Source organism: Piliocolobus tephrosceles, chromosome 20, assembly GCF_002776525.5.
Source record: "Piliocolobus tephrosceles isolate RC106 chromosome 20, ASM277652v3, whole genome shotgun sequence".
NCBI lineage: Eukaryota > Metazoa > Chordata > Mammalia > Primates > Cercopithecidae > Piliocolobus > Piliocolobus tephrosceles.
The window spans coordinates 19862028-19879907 of record NC_045453.1 but is presented as its reverse complement, the minus strand read 5'-3'; the positions used below and the strand labels follow the sequence as shown (position 1 = coordinate 19879907).

Genomic DNA, 17880 nt, shown 5'->3' with positions numbered 1-17880 from the left:
GAGGCAAAGGCCGCGTAGGATGACAACTGTTCCTGGAAGTGCCTTAAATTGCCCATTGGTGACCTTCATTATCTTTCATCCATCCAACAGACACTTGGTCAGCGGGCACAGCTCCAGGTAGTGGGATTAGGTCCTGGTTCTCACAGCACTTCAACATTAGTTGAGCGGAGAGAGCCATCAGACACATCAACAAGCAAGCATACACCAAGCCCGGGAGGGAAATGTGCCACAGAGAATTCACAAGTCAGGGGGCCTGGTGTGGTGGCTCATGCCTGTAATCCCAGCACCTCCAAGGTGAGAGGATCGCTTGATTGCTTTGAGACCAGCCTGGGCAACATAGCAAGACCCTGTCTCTACAAAGTATAGAAAAGTTGACCTAGTGTGGTGGCGCATGCCTATAGTCCCAGCTACTCGGGAGGCAGAGTAGGAGGGTCGCTTGAGCCCAGGAGTTACAGGTTGCAGTGAGCTATGCTAACGCCACTGCACTCCAGCCTGGACGACAGAGTGAGGCCTTGTCTCTAAAATCAACCAATCGAGTATTCAGTCAATCAGGATGGGGCAGCAGGGAGTGCTGAGAGGTGACTCATTTATATGGGGCTAGTCAGGGAAGGCCTCATGCAGGGAGTAAGGGAGGGGCCGCTGGGGGCTGTAATGATGGAGGAGTTATGCATTTACCACTCTCTAAATCTGAAAACCTGAGAATGCCTAGACGAACAGAAGGAGGGCAACACATATTTATCTGTAGCTGAGCATTACACTCTTCTACCTTTAGAAGACTCTTCTCTTTCTGCCCCAGAGGTAAATGGGGGCTGCATGGGAAGGATCCTCTACCTTCCTCTCTCTACTGGGCTCCCTCCATTCTCTCTATATTTTTTTTGAGATGGAGTCTCGCTGTGTCGCTCAGGCTGGAGTGCAATGGCATGATCCCGGCTCACTGCAACCTCTGCCTCCTGGGTTCAGCAATTCTCCTGCCTCAGCCTCCCAAGGAGCTGGGATTATAGGCACCCACCACCATGCCCAGCTAATTTTTGTATTTTTAGTAGAGAGAGGGAGACGAGGTTTCACCATGTTGGTCAGGCTGGTCTCGAACTCCTGACCTCAGGTGATTTACCTGCCTCGGCCTCCCAAAGTGCTGGGATTAGAGGCGTGAGCCACCGCGCCCCGCCCCTTTTCTATTAAATGCAAGCCTTTTAAGTTTTACCCGCTGAGAGATCTGTCAATCGGAGAAGTAAATGAGATTATAGGCGAGAGCATCTAGCACAGGCCTGGCAGTTAGGAGGTGACTTGAATGGAGTTCTGGCTGGACTTGACCCACAGATATGTGTGGATTAGTGAGAGACGCAGCACAGAATGTGGGCCCTTGCGGCTTCTCACCTCGGGGTGCTCCTGGGTGTGGCTCCACTGAGAGGCTGTCACACTTGTGCCCTTTGGCAATTGTCTAGTGGTCCCCAACAAGTGAAGCAGCACTGTCCCCGACCCAGGTCCCAAAGCCAGCATCGGAGGTGTGTTGCTGCTTAAGCTCAGATGTTTTAAGTGCATGGCTTTTGACTGTACTTTACTACCCTTATTTAGCTAACAAGAGCACTCAGGTTTAGTGAGGCCACTTACTGGCCCACGTGAGTCTGCAAATGAGTGGCAGAGCCAGAACTAAAATTTGGGCCTGTCCTTGTCACTAGAGAGTGACAGAATTGTAAAGCAGTGTGGAACCTTCGAGGACATCCCATCCCATTTTCTCACTTTACAGTTGCTTGGTTTAGCTCCCAAATGTGTCACACAGACCCCATCCTTCCTGCCCTAATTGCCAGTTCTTGGATCATCAGGGGAAAATGACTTTGTCTAAAAATACTTGGCTAGGGAGAGTTTTTCTCTACCCTGAAAGAACTATTTCCCTTTAAAACCCAAGGGACTGAACTTTGTTAATTGAATATTTATAAAAGCTTCTTAGCAGACTAAGGACATAATAAGACAAGACACGATTGCGCTGTCAGGATGGCTGGGCGTTTTCCACCTCCCCAGAGTCTTCAGGATACAGCAGGAGAGATTCCCAAACACTGAGCGAGCAAAGACTTCCCTCTGGAAAAAGAATTGCTTCTCGATTCACAGATACTGAAGAGCAATGTAAATAAGGTCTTTTCTGGTTCACTTGGTAGTTTACGGCTACTGGGCTTAGAAAACATTTGTTGCCTCCCATTAAAACAGGCAAATATTAAAAGGAGGGGTAAATGCTAGTTATCTAAGAAATGTCTAGGGTTCCAAAAAAAAAAACAAAAAAAAACCAGGCCTTTACCCAAATGTACACATTCTTGAGAATGAGGAGTGATATGGTTTGGACTGTGTCCCTGTCCAAATCTCCTGTGGAATTGTAATCCTGAGTGTTGGAGGTGGGGCCTGGTAGGAGGTGACTGGATCATGGGCATGGAGTTCTCATGAATGGTTTAGCACCATCTCCCTCTGCCCTGGGTACTGCACAGTGAGTGAGTTCTCACGAGATCTGATTGTTTAAAAATGTGTGGCACCTCCCCCCGCCCTCTCCTTCTCCTGCTCTGGCTATGTAAGACGTGCCTGCTTCCCTTTTACCTTCTGCCATGATTGCAAATTTCCTGAGGCCTCCCAGAAGCTGAGCAGATGCCAGCACCCTACTTCCTGTACAGCCTGAGGAACGATGAGAAAATTGAACCTCTTTTCTTTAGCTGGGATTATAGGCACACACCACCATACCCGGCTAATTTTTATATTTTTAGTAGAGATGGGGTTTCACCATGTTGGCCAGGTTGGTCTCAAACTCCTGACCTTAAGTGATCTGCCTGCCTTGGCCTCCCAAAGTGCTGGGATTATAGGAATGAGCCACAGTGCCCAGCCATTAAACCTCTTTTCTTTATAAATTACCCAGTCTCAGGTATTTCTTTATAGCAATGAGAGAACAGACTACTACAGAGTAAAAGTTCAAGGTCACAGTCAGAGATCCACAGGATAGAGCAGTTTATGTGAACCTTTCTTGGAGTCATTTCATTCTTTTTCTTTCTCTCTTTTAATGTGTGTACTTAATTAACAGTGTTACTGAGGCACAACTGACATACAAGAAACTAGACATGTTTAGAGTACACAATTCTGAAGTTTTGATGTATGTACACATCTGTGAAGCCATTGCCACAATCAATGTAATAAACAAATCCAGCACCCCAAGAATTTTCTTGTTATCCCTTTGGATAATCTCTTCCTCCAGTTGCCCTCCCCAGGCAACCACTAATCTGCTTTCTTTCACTATAGACTTTAGTTTGAATTTTCTAGAGGTTTAAGCAATTGGAATCACACAGTACACATTCTTTTTTTCGGGCTTGTTTTGGTCAGCATAATTGCTTTGAGATTCAGTACATGTGGTGTTTATTGATACTTCATTTCTTTTTTTTTGAGACAGAGTCTCCCTCTGTTGCCAGGCTGGAGTGCAGTGGTGAGATCTTGGCTCACTGCAATCTCCGCCTCCCGGGGTTCAAGTGATTCTCTTGCCTCAGCCTCCTGAGTAGCTGGGATTACAGGCACGCGCCACCACGCCCAGCTAATTTTTGTATTTTTAGTAGAGACAGGGTTTCACCATGTTGGCCAGGATGGTCTCTATCTCTTGACCTCATGATCCGCCTACCTCGGTCTCTCAAAGTGCTGGGATTACAGGCATGAGCCACCGTGCCCAGCCCAATATTTCATTTCTATTACTGATTACTATTCGATTGTATGGATGTATCAGAATTTGTTTACCCATTCACCTGTGGGTGGACATTTGGGTTGATCCTAGTTTTCAGTTCTAATAAGGCTGCTATGAACATTAATTCACACATTGTTCTACATGTAAGCATTTTTATCAAGCAAGCTTTCTAGGTCATATAATAAGTAGCGTTTAAGTTTTCTAAAAATGGATGGGGCCAGGCATGGTGGCTCATGCCTATAATCCTAGCACTTTGGGAGGTCAAGGTGGGAGGATTGCTTGACCCTGGGAGTTTGAGACCAGCCTGGGCAACATAATGAGACCCCATCTCTCCAAAAAATACAAAAATTAGCTGGGTGTGGTGGCACATGCCTGTAGTCCCAGCTACTCAGGAGGCTGAGGCCAGAGGATCACTTGAGCCGAGGAGGTCGAGGCTGCAGTGAGCTATGATCACACCACTGCACTCCAGCCTAGGTAACAGAGTGAGACCCTGTCTCAAAAAGAAAAAAAAAAAGAAGAGAGATGAATTATTTTCCATAGTGGTTGTACCATTTTACATTCTGCCAGCAGCAGATGAGAGTTCTGGTTGCTCCACATCCTTGCCAGCCCTTGGTATGGTCAGTCTTTGTGATTAAAGCCATTCCAGTGGGTATGTAGTGGTGTCTCATTGTGAACTTAATTTGCATTTCTCTAATGATTAATGATGTTTGGCATCTGAATCATGTGCTTTTGGCCATCCCTATGTCTTATTTGGTGAGGCATCTATCATCTGTTTAAATATTGTGCCCATTTCTTTATTTTTATTTCTTTATATTTTGAGACAGGGTCTCACTGTGTTGCCCAGGCTGAAGTGCAGTGGCACAATTATAGCTTCCTTAGTGTCGATGTTCCGGACTCACATGATCCTCCTGCCTCAGCCTCCTGAGTAGCTGGGACTACAAGCCTGCACCACAACAGACACAACCTGTCTAATTTTTGTATTTTTTATACAGACAGGGTTTCCCCATGTTGCCCAGGCTGGTCTTGAACTCTTGGGCTCAAGCAATCTGCTGGCCTTGCCCTCCCAAAGTGCTGGCATTACAGGTGTGAGCCACCACACAGAGCCTGCTCATTTCCTTTTCTTTTCTTATTTATTTATTTATTTATTGGAGACAGAGTCTCACTCTGTTGCCCAGGCTAGAGTGCAGTGGTGCAATTCCAGCTCACTGCAACCTCCACCTCCTGGGTTCAAGCGATCCTCCTGACTCAGTCTCCCGAGCAGCTGGGATTACAGGCACATGCCACCACACCCAGCTAATTTTGTATTTTTTAGTAGAGACGGGGTTTCACCATGTTAGCCAGGCTGATCTCAAACTCCTGACCTCAGGTGATCTGCCTGCCTCGGCCTCCCAAAGTGCTGGGATTACAGGCGTGAGCCACTGTGCCCGGTGCTGCCCATTTCTTTATCAGATTGTTTGCTTTCTTATTATTGGGGTTTGAGCACTCCTTCTATATTCGAGTACATATGCTTTTTTAGAGATATGCCTTGCAATTATTTTCTCCTGGACCATGGATTTCTTTTCATTCTCTGAACAATTTTAGAATTTGTATGAAATCCAGTTAATATTCTTTTTTTCTTTTTGGATCGTATTTTTGGAGTTAGATATGAGAAATCTTTGCCTAAATCGAAGTCACAAAACCGTCTTCTATGTTTTCTTGTAGATGATTACAGTTTTGTATTTAAGTCTATGATCTATTTTGCATTTTTTTTGCGTTATGTGAGGTATGAAGTATAGATATTCAGTTGTTCCAGTATTTTTTTTGTTTTGTTTTTTTGAGACGGACTCTTGCTCTGTCATCCAGGCTGGAGTGCAGTGGCATGATCTTGGCTCACTGCAACCTCTGCCTCTTGGGTTCAAGGGATTCTACTGCCTCAGCCTCCCAGGTAGCTGGGATTACAGGTGTGCGCCACCACACCTGGCTATTTTTTTGTATTTTTGGTAGAGACAGGGTTTTATCATGTTGGCCAGGTTGATCTTGAACTCCTGACCTCAGGTGATCCACCTGCCTTGGCCTCCCAAAATGCTGGGATCATAGGCGTGCGCCACTGTGCTCAGCCGTTCCAGCATCTTTTGTTGAAAAGACTGTCCTTTCTCCATTTCTCCATTGAATTGTCTTTTGTCAAAAATCAGGTGATCACATAAATGTGGGTTAATTCATTTATTTACTTTGGAGATAGAGTCTCACTCTGTCATCCAGGCTGGCGTACAGTGGTGTGATCATAGCTCACTGTACCCTCAAACCCATGGCTGAAGCAATTCTCCACCTCACCTTCCTGAGCAGATGGGACCTCAGGCACAAGCCACTGCTTGGCTTGTTTTTATTTTTTGCAGAGACAGGGTCTTGCTATGTTGCTCAGGCTGGTCTCAAACTTCTGGCCTCAAATGATCCTCCCTCTTCGGCCTCCCAAAGTGCTGGGATTACAGGCATGCACCACGGCACCCAACCTATTTCTGAACTCTCAATTCTGTTCCATTGATTTATTTGTCTATCTTTATGCCAATGCTGCATTGTCTTAAGTACTGTGGCTTTAAAATGGATTTTAAAATCAGGTAGTCTTAGCCCTCTAACTTTGTTCTTCTCTACCAAAGTCATTGTGGCTCTTCTTGGTCCTCTGCATTTCCATTTAAAGTTCAGAAATAGCTTGACAATTTCTAAAAAAAAGCCTGAGATGTTGTTAGAGATTGTGTTAATTTTATAGATCAATCTGGGAAAAGTTGGCATTTTAACAGTATTAAGTCTTCTGATTCGTGAACCAGGTATATATCTCCACTTATTAATGCCTTCTTTAACTTCTCTGAGCAGTTTTATAGGTTCCAGTGTAAGGTCATGCATATCTTTTGAGAAATTTAACCTTGAGTATTTCATATCTTTGAACTTTAAAATAGTTCAAATGGCATTTAAAATATTATATTTCCTGTTGTTTCTTGATTTTTAGATATTCACCTAGTACCCTGCTACGCTGCTAAAGTCACTTTTTAGATCTAGTAGCTTTTTCATAGATTCTATCAGATTTTCTACCTAGGTGACCTTGTCATTTTATCTCTTTACCTCATGAAGTTTTACTTCTTCTTTTCTTATTTTTAAAAAATTTAAAATTAAGTTAAATAAACATATCTTTGGATGAAATTTATTAACTGTTTGGGTTAAAGTGAGTTCTTAAATATATTTTCAGTAATCATTATTTACATTTGCATGTTACTTAATAATTGGCAGGTTGGGCCAGGCGCGGTGGCTCACGCTTGTAATCCCAGCACTTTGGGAGGCTGAGACAGGTGGATCACCTGAGGTCAGGAGTTTGAGACCAGCATGACCAACATGGTGAAACCCCATCTCTACTAAAAATACAAAAATTAGCCGGGCCTGGTGGTGGGCGCCTGTAATCCCAGCTACTCAGGAAGCTGAGGGAGGAGAATCACTTGAACTCGGGAGGCAGAGGTTGCAGTGAGCCAAGGTCACACCATTGCACTCCAGCCTGGGCGACAGATTGAGACTCTGTCTCAAAAATAATAATAATAATAATTGGCAAGGCACATTTTTTTGTTTCTTCTTCTTTTTTTTTTTTGAGACAAGGTCTCGCTTTTTCACCCAGGCTCGAGTACAGTGGTGAAATCTCAGCTTGCTGCAACCTCTGCCTCCCAGGTTCAAGTGATTCTCCTGCCTCAGCCTCCTGAGTAGCTGGGGTCACAGGCGTGTGCCACCACGCCTGGCTAATTTTCATATTTTTAGTAGAGATGGGGTTTCGCCATGTTGGCCAGGTCTTAAACCCCTGACCTCGGGTGATCTACCTGCCTCAGCCTCCCCAAATGCTGGGATTACAGGCACAAGCCACCATGTCTGGCGTTTTTATTTCAAGTTTCACAGCAACCCTGCAGATGATGATGATAATTTTTTAATTGGACAAATAAAAACTGTGTATGTTTATGATGTACAACATGTTTTGATATATGTATATATTGGGGATGGCTAAATCAAGCTAATTAATGTTCACATATTTATTTTTTAATTTTACTAAAAACACTTAAAATCTACTCTCAGCAAGTTTCAAGTATATAACACTGATACGGTTTGGCTGTGTCCCCGCCCAAATCTCATCTTGAATTGTAACTCCCATAATTCCCACATGTCATGGGAGGAATCCAGTGGGAGGTAATTGAATTATCGGGGAGGGTCTTTCCTGCACTGTTCTCGTGATAGTGAATGAGTCTCATGAGATCTGATGGTTTTAAGAAAACGGCAGTTTGCCTGCACAGGATCTCTCTTTGCCTGCCGCCACCCACGTAAGATATGACTTGCTTCTCCTTCTCTTCAAACACGATTGTGAGGCTTCCCCAGCCACATGGAAACGAGTTCTCCATTAAACCTCTTTCCTTTGTAAATTGCTCAGTCTCAGGTATGTCTTTATCAGCAGCATGATGATAGACTAATAAAATTCCTTACTTCTTAACTATAGTCACCACATTGTACAACAGTTCTTCTGAAATTATTCCTACTAACTGAAATTTTGTATCCTTTGACCAACGTCCTCTCCCCTCCCTCCCTCATTTCCTTCCTCCCTTCCTTCCTTCCCTCCCTCCCTCCCTCCCTTCCTTCCTCCCTCCCTCCCTTCCTTCCTTCCTTCACCTGATACCTGTGGTAAGAAAGTGTGTCTTCTTTTCTAATACAGGCATTTCATGCTATAAATTTCCCTTTAAGTACTGCTTTAATGACCTTCCATACATTTTGATATACTTGTTTTCATTTTCATTCAATTCAAAGTGCTTTTTAATTTCCCATTGATTTCTTCTTTGACCCATGGGTCATTTAGATGTATATTATTTAGATTCTGAAGATTTAGGAACTTCCCAACAATCTTTCTGTTATTTATTTCTAATTTCATTCCACTGCTGTCAGAGAACATGCTTCGCATGCCTTGATTCTTTTAAAGGTACTGAAACTTGTTTTATGGCCCAGAATATATTAATATTTATCTTGGTAAATGTCCCATGTGCACTTGAAAAGAATGTGTATTTGCTGCTGTTGGGTGAAGTGTTCTACAGATTGCCTGTTACATACAGTCTTTTCCTTTCATTTCAGATCTTGTTTTCCTCTCCAGAGAAAATGACTATTCACAGTTCTTATTGCATCCTTCTAGAAATTCCTTATGGAATATGAGTAAATATGGGTACCAACCTACACTTAAACTTTTAAAAAAACTCAGGCTCACATTACACATGTAATTCTGCCTCCTGCTTTTTTTTTTTTTTAAAGCTATCACAATAGCTCAAAGAGAAGCCCATATTAGCATAAATATATCTACCTTATTCTTTTTAACAGCTGTATAGTATGCCACTGGTGGATGCACCATGATTAATTTAACCTGTTTCCTATTAATGACATGATATCCAGGTTGTTTCCAGCCTTTTGCTATGATGTTGCTGCAATAAATATTCTTTTTTTTTTAAATAAATATTCTTGATGTGACTGACTTAAGGACTTTGAGATGGGGAGATGATTCTGGATTATCTGGGTGGGCCCAATGGAGGTGAGGGGCTTAGAGGGGGTGAGGGGCTGGAGTTAGAGAAGGAGATGAGACAATGTAAGTAGAAATTGGAATGATGCAGGATCATGAGCCAAGGAAGGCGGGTGGCCTCTGTGGGTGGAAGGGCAAGGAATTGATTCTCCTCTGGAGCCTCCAATAATATAACCCTGCTGATCCCTTGATTTTAGTCCAGTGAGAGCCATGTTGCATTTCTTACCTCCAGAACTGTAAAATGATCACTGTGCTGTTTTAAGACACAAAGGTCATAACAATTTGTTACAGTAGCAAGAAGAAACTGATACAGTGTCCAAACATTTCTGATCGTACCATACTCATCAGTAAAAATTTTCCACTGCACAGATTCATCATATATATTGTAGAGCAAACATAAACAGAAATTTAAAAGGATAAAGGGGATACAAAAAGTTTCAAAATGTATTTTTGTATGTATTTATGTACTAACAGTACAAAGTACAAAACCCTTGCAGTTATCACTAAAATTATTTGCATAATAGTATTAATAAATTTTTAATCAGAGTGAAAAAAATAAATATTCTTTTTACTTAAGTGTTTGTACCTAAGTCAAAGTTTATCTTTACGATAAATTCTCAGATGTTGGATAGTTGAGTTAAAAGGGGTATGCATTTTAAATTTTGTTAGATGTTGCCAAATTGCACGGAAGAGCCTTCCCAATTTCTTCTTGAGAGATTAAAAAAATTCTTCTTCTATTGCCAGAGGAAGTTGATCTTAGAAGTTAAAAAATCCTTCAACTTCTTTTTAGATAATTTGTATCATACTTAAAAATGTAAAAAGAAAAAAATCCTTAAGGAACCAATGATTTGGTTTTTCTCTTGAGTAACATGAGATGTTCAGATTCTGCCCTCTATATCAGCAAATTGCCCTGTAATCATCTGCAAATTGTTGGCACTTCACACACACATTAATGCATGTCAATGCAGAGTGTCCTGGGGTGGGGATGGGGTGGGTGGGGAATGTGAATGGTGGGAGCACCAAAATACTATATCCAGGCAGTGCACAGAGTGAGTGTGATCTGTCAGTAAACCTTTAGAGCCTCTGGAGTTTGGAACCAACCACTCAAGGATATCCTGGATAATTTCAAAAGCAGAGTTTTTATGGGAAATTTAAAAAGAGTGCATGGATGTGTGTGTGTGTGTGTGTGTGCGCGTGCGCGCGCGCGCGCATGCGCATGTGCGTGCACACACGTATGCTTAAATTCCCTTCCTTTACAGTGAACACTAGGAAAAAGAGGCAGGAGACCTCAGCTATAGCTGACCATTATTTATGTCATTAGATTTTATGTCAGCTTGTTAGACACACAGTAAAAACCATCTCAACCACTTATTGTTGAACCTTAGATCAAGGGATAAAGTAAGAACAGGGGGAAACAAGACAGAAAAATTTCAGAGAGACACAATGAGCCTTTATATTCACTCCTCATGGGAATAAAGAGAACCTTCCCACAAAACTCAAATTCTGGGGAAGTAAGTTTTTTGTTTGCCATTCAGTTCACCATTGAATTATAGATGGATTGTGGCATCTACTTGATGATTTCCTGCTTATAGTTCCTCTCTGCCCTAATTTCTCATCAGTGTTTTTTTTTGTTCTCCTTTGTTGAAATGAGATCGGAAAAACCACATTCTGAAAATCAGGATGGCCAAAGATAATTCGAGATCATGACAGAGAAAAACTTTGTTAAACTTCAAACTCTTCAAAGAAAGTTATTAAATAGGTACTATGCATCATTAAATATTCTGGGATGGGATCACAATGACCAAAATCAATGCTCAAGCTCTAAACCTTTTAAAAAGTTGACTTTATTTAACATGCTTTGCCATATTGTCTCCATTTGTCATCAAACCAAGGATAACTCACTCACTCCCAGTGATGGAAAATTTAAGGGCTAAAATCAATAGCCACACCAAGAATCCCAGGACCAAAACAGGTGGGTCTTCCCTATTGTTCCTTTTCTAACAATCAACCAGTTAATATTTGTTGATGACTGTCTCCACACCATCGTGCTAGCTTAGCTTCTGCAAAGCCCTACAAACATCAGCAGGTTTCAGAAAAGAAGACAAAGGAACAAAACTCAGTGATACCTAATGACATTCTAATATATTGCTGCCATGTTATTTAATGTTGATAAGCCAAAACCATCTTGTAAAAGAGAAGATGTGCATAGCAGGTCTGGGGAATGAATGAATGAATCCATCGGCTGGTGTGTTAGTTGCATAGGGATGTTACATACCAAGTTTTGTGACCACAGAGGGGTCAGGACATGGACTCTGTCACATGTTGCTCATAGCATAGGTGGGATCCATATCAAGGTTGTGGACATTTATTGTTTTTACTCATCTAGTGTCTCTTCTGTCTTCTTGTAGTTACAGTGCTCTGGTAAAGAGGTGATTACCTCTTCCTCACTCTCAGTCCCTGGTGGTTGAGGTGACACTGACCCCAACTCTAGCTCCAGCCATAGCCATGAGCCCAAAGTCTGCTGCTTCATCCCAGCATTCCATTCCACTGACCACAGAGATTGGTTTGGGGATGAGCATGTGATATAAGCTGGGCCAATGGGAGCTTTACTTGGGACTTTTGCAGGAATGGCTAAGAAGGAGGAATTATGTTTGCTGGGGTGGATTAGCAGACAGGATTGAACTCTTGGTAGTTGCTGGCCATCTTTGCCACCATACGGGAGGAGCTTGGCTGAGAATGAAATGAACCCAGGAAAATTCAGAGCCAGAAGGAAGAGAGAGACTAAGTCTCAACATTATCATTGGAACACCTAGACCTAGCCCTAAACCTTTGAACATCTTGGTTAGATAAGCCTAAAAATTCATTTGTTTTTTCTTAAACTAGTTTGAATTGGATTTTCTATATCTTTTGAAGCCAAAAAATCTTGGCTAATCAAAAGGGTTTCCTAAAACTATTGTGCCATCAGAAACAAACATCCTTGAAGACAACTCTATTAAATGGGCAAAGGACATGAATAGACACTTCTCAAAAGAAAACATACATGCAGCCAACAAGCATATGAAAAAATAATATCACTAGTCATTAGGGAAATGCAAATTGAAACCACAATGATATACCATCTCATACCAATCAGAATGGCTATCATTAAAAAGTCACAAAATAACAGATACTGGCAAGGTTACAGAGAAAAGAGAATGCTTATACATTGTTCATGGGAATGTAAATTAGTTCAGCCACTGTGGAAAACAGCCTGAAGATTTCTCAAGGAACTTAAAATGAAACTACCATTTGACCCAGCAATCCTACTACTGGGTATATATCCAAAGGAATATAAATTTTTCTGCCATAAAGACACATGAATGTATATGTTCATTGCAGCACTATTCACAATAGCAAAGACATGGAATCAACCTAGATGCCCATCAATGGTGAACTGGATAAAGAAAATGTGATATATATAAACCATGGAATACTACGCAGCCATAAAAAATAAGATCATGTTCTTTGAAGCAACATGGATGGGGCTGGAGGTCATTGTCCTAAGTGAATTAACACAGGAACAGAAAACCAAATACCACATGTTTTTACTTATAAGTGGGAGCTAAACATTGAGTACACACGGATACAAAGAAGGGAACAATAGACCCAAGGACCTACTTGAGGGTGGAGGATGGAAGGAAGGTGAGGACTGGAAAACTACCTAGTGGGTACTATGCTGATTACCTGGGTGACAGAATTATCTGTGCACTAAACCTCCGTGACATGCAATGTACCCATGTAACAAACCTGCATGTGTACCCCCGAACCTAAAATAAAAGTTGAAAGAAAAAACAATGAACATGCTTCAGGATGTTTGAAGGATTCTATAATTCTTGAGGACCCTGAGTTGCTATACTTGAACCCCTCTTAGACAAAGAATCAATATTTGAAGGCCTCTGCCCTTCTGTTCTCAAATGGGTTTTAGATAACCTATTCCTGGCTGTGTACGGCCAGTGCACAGCAGAAGTGCTGGTTACGGAGGCCAAAAAACTGGGGTTTGGATACCAGCTCCACCAATTACTAGCAAGCTCCTTATCACTCTCATCTTCACTGTTCTTATCTAGAAAAAGGGTGGGGATAATATAAACCTGTTTTTGTGAGGATTATGCCTCTCCTTATTGCAGTTTGTAATGAGGTATTTGTATGATTATTCGATTCCTGTCTGCAAAGCTTAACTCTACATTGCACTTTATTTCCCGAACTAAAGGGAGGGCCTGAAATGCAGCAGGTGCTTAACAAATATTTGCTGAATAAATATATAAGTCAGTGATTAGAGAAGATCACACAGGTATGTGCTCAGCATGAACCGGATGGGTAATATTTTATTTATTTATTTAATTTTTTGAGATGGAGTTTCACTTTTGTTGCCCAAGCTGGAGTGCAATGGTGCGATCTTGGCTCACTGCAACCTCCGCCTCCCAGGTTCAAGTGATTCTCCTATCTCAGCCTCCCTAGTAGCTGGGATTATACGTGCCTGCCACCACTCAGGCTAATTTTTGTATTTTTAGTAGAGACAGGGTTTTACCATGTTGGCCAGGCTGGTCTTGAACTCCTTACCTCAGGTGATCCACCCACCTCTGCCTCCCAAAGTGCTGGGATTACATGTGTGAGCCACTGCACCCGGCCGGTAATATTATAAATACTATCGGGCTCATCAGCTCCAAGGCCTACATGGGCCAGGCAGTAATGAACACGGGGTAAGCTGGCTAGATGTGGAATTGGGTGTGTCCTTTCTAAAAAGAGCAGACACACTTAGTTTTAACCAAGTGATGTTCCTTGGGAATGTGGCTACTATGGCCAGATCTTCTTTCAAAAGAAGCCGGAAAATAGAATTTTTAGGTATTAATAAAATTTTCTGACTTCTAAACACAAATGCAATTAAACACATGCACAAACAGGGCAACAAAACATGTCTGAGAGATGGATTTAGCCGTTGGGTAGCCTGTTTGTTACAACCAGGACCCATGTCCGGGTCCCTCCTTCGTGGAAGCTCTCAGGCCACATCCACCAATGACCCTTGAGTAACCTGTTCGTTACAATTGGGACCCATATCTGGGTCCCTCCTTCATAGAAGCTCTCAGGCCACATCCATGAATGGCCCCACCAGTGACTGCACCTACCGGCAAGTGACTCGGAACTCTGGTTGGGGACGTTGTGAGATGCCTCCTGGAGGACGTAGGTGGACGTGGAGAGGGGCGAAGGGCAGATGCTGCTGGCCGGGACGTAGGGAGGGTTGTAGGATGAGCCGTAATACTGGGGGTACTGGCTCTGGGGGAAGCCAGGGTAGGAAGGATAGTCCTGGGAAAAGAAAAACAAACCAAGGACATGCGTGAGGAAGCCTTTCTGGGCTCGGGTCGTTGGTCAGCCTGGCTGCTCTGTCAGATCAAAAGGGTTTCCTAAAACTACTGTGCCATCAGAAACAAACATTAGAATCCATTCGAATAAAAGCTCTCTGTGGGCAGGAACTGTCTTCATTTTGGTTTCCCAGAAGCACATCCTGGGGCAAGGATTCCAGTGCAAGGAGGCTGTTTGGAAGCTGAAGAAGACACCAGCAGGGGAGCGGGGAAGTGAGACAGCAGATGCGGGACAGCAGCCTGCACAGGTGCTTCTGTGGTGGTGACCAGAGATGAGCCCTATGAGGAAAAGCTGAGATGGTCTAAAATCCACATCTCAGAACTGCCTCTCCCACAGGTCAAGGGAGCGGAGGGGTTTATACATCAACTTGTCGGTCTTTGAGAGCTGCTCCCGGGGGCTTTAATTCCCAGGCACTTCCTGCTGCCCCATGCACTGGTTCTAGAAAAGCCCCTTGGGCCCAGGCATGCAGATGCTGGCACCTGGAGGTCCACAGGCCACCCTAAGGGATACAGACGTGGCCCTGACAGCACCTGTCCTGGTCACTGTTGTATCCTCTGCACCTGAAACAGTGCCTGGTATATGTAGTAACTCAACAAATACTACTGGTTAAATTAATAAACAAATGCATTAACAATTAAGACCACATACACACCCCCCAACATGACACACACACAAACTGAGAAGACCACACCCACACGACACACACACAAACCCAGGAGACGAAGTGACATTTTATGTTCATGGGGAGGAGGTGCAAATACAGCAGCACCTGCACAGCATTAGGGGTCTAGAATATTCTATGAGGGAGTCATGGAGATCAATTCAATAGCTGCCAATCACCTTTGATCAAGCTCTGTTTAAGCAGACCAGGGATTCCAATTCTCCAACAGTCATTGTTTCAAATATCCTGCTCCACTATCTCCAAACCAGTGCTTCTCAACTCTGCATGGAACTCACAGAATGTTCTGTTTCCTGGGCTCCACCCCAGAGCGAGGAGTCAGAGTTCCCAGGGGTGGGGCAGGGGCAGTCAGTGGTTTTGAAAAACACAGATTTAATGATGAAATGGAGGGTTAAGAACCACATCTTAAAAAGTACTGTTTTATTTACAAGTATTTTATCTATGTACATAGTACATTAGAAATAATGCAAAAATACATGAAACAATTTTTACATTTGCTAAGTTTTAAATTATCTAGATTCTCACTGGAAAAGAAATTGTGTGGTCCTCAGACCTAAATATGTTAAATATTCCTAAAGCCCATCTACCCCAGGGTGGTTCTGTTTTAATAGTAGCCTGAAAGCAAGTGAACCTTTTGTTTTGAAATAATTTTAGGTTTACATGGAAGGTGTACACACAGCAGAGTTACTGCACACCTTTAGCTGATGTGAATTCTTAATTCACTTTGTAAGTGACACCAAGAGAATCAAAGTACTAGCCAACATTCACCTACATAGAGTTGACTTTGCTCGATTTAACAAGTATTTATAAAGCCCCCATTGTGCGCTGGGCTCTCACCACTGGGGATGCAGAGGTGAGCAAGACATACGGCCCCCCTTGAGAAGCCCACGGTCTGGTGAAAGAACCCACCCGTTTGTATTGATATATACCAGATTCAACAGTCAATGGGTGTCTTGGGCCCAGGTCAAGATGGAACATACTTGTAGATCTCCATGACATCTCAGGAATCTTCTAACAATTCCTATGTCTCTGCCTGTATACTGTGTCCTTCCAGCGGCCTTTTGCACAATCTAGCCCCTGTAGTCTCCAAACCCGGGGAATAAGAGGCAGGTTCCCAATGGGGATTGTGTGTGTCATGGGCTCTCTGGGTGCCTTGATGTAAGGGGAATATTTCCAGAAAGAACTAAGGAAAGAATCGGGAGGGAGCCGTCTACCTGGTGCACACTCCCAAATCCGGCTGCGTTGCCCAGTCCATTTCCTCCTTGATAGAACCCTGTCGTGCCTGTAGGAAGGAGGAACGGGGGTACAGGTTAGATTTCTTTTCTTTTCTTTCTTTCTTCCTTTTTTTTTTTTTTTTTTTTTTTTAAAGCAGTTTTCATGAACCTCCCTCCATGTGGCTTTAAGGGTGACAGCTGGGCAGAAGCTCCGGTTCCCAGTAGTAATGCCTCACAGCAGCCTTCCCAAAGCAACCCGGGTAATACTTGTTGACACTAATCCTCTGGCAATGCCTGCCACCAGCATCACCATGGCCTCCTGGGTGCTTCCAAGTGCTTGCTGATGAGGCTGCGGTTGTGGCTCACGTGGCCCCTAAGTCTCTGGGTCTTTCTCTGTCCGGATGGCATGTTGATGGCCCAGACCCAAGAGCCAGATTAGGTTTCTTACAGTTGGAGAGGAACACGTAGGAGGAGGGTGCCATGGCCAGGTGGGGTCTTTGAGATCTGACAGTCTGTGATGGAACCTGTGACTTTGGTTACTAAATTTCTCTGAACCTCAGTTTCCTGGATAGATGAGGAAAATAAATGGTATCCTTTTCAAAGGGCTGTGGTGAGAAATAAGTGAGATAGTGCCCACTACCCGGATCCTGGTCCTTAATAATTATGTTTTTAAAAAATTTGAGGCCAAGTGTGGTGGCCTCAAATTTCTCTGTAATTCCAGTGCTTTGGGAGGCTGAGGTGGGAGGATCGCTTGAGCCCAGGAATTTGGTCATTTAAGTGTTTCACTTTTTAAAGAAATGGCCAAACTGTTTTCCAAAGTGGCTGTGCCATTTGCATTCTTACTAGGAATGCATGAGAGTTCTAGATTCTCCAGCACGTGGTAGTTTCAGTCTTCTTGATTATGGCCTCTCTAATAGTCTGGTCAACATAGTGAGATGTTGCCTCTATAAAAAATTAAAAAAATTGGCTGGGCACAGTGGCTCACATCTGTAATCCCAGCACTTTGAGAGGCCAAGGCGGGAGTATCAGGAGGTCAGGAGTTCGAGACCAACCTGGTCAACATGGTGAAATTCCGTCTCTACTAAAAATACAAAAATTAGCCAGGCATAGTGGTGGGCGCCTGTAATCCCAGCTACTCGGGAGGCTGAGGCAGGAGAACTGCTTGAACTCGGGAGGCAGAGGTTGCAGTGAGCCGAGATTGTGCCATTGCACTCCAGCTCTGGGTGACAGAGCAAGACTCCATCTTGGAAAATAAATAAATAAATAAATAAAATAAAATTGCCAGATGTGGTGGTGCATGCCTGTAGTTCCAGCCACTTGGGAGGCTGAGGTGGGGAATTGCTTG

General features: G+C 43.2%; 1 protein-coding gene across 2 annotated transcripts in view; it reads right to left on the bottom strand.

The window, feature by feature from the left end:
• EYA2 (EYA transcriptional coactivator and phosphatase 2) overlaps positions 1 to 17880 on the bottom strand; it is a 298967-nt gene that overhangs the window by 105936 nt on the left and 175151 nt on the right. For both annotated transcript variants that reach the window (XM_023192487.1, XM_023192486.2), the window contains exons 6-7: positions 16536 to 16603; positions 14408 to 14585 (exon numbers count right to left, since the gene is read on the bottom strand). In XM_023192487.1, the coding sequence (XP_023048255.1) occupies positions 14408 to 14585; positions 16536 to 16603 (246 nt within the window). The remainder of the gene's footprint in view (positions 1 to 14407; positions 14586 to 16535; positions 16604 to 17880) is intronic.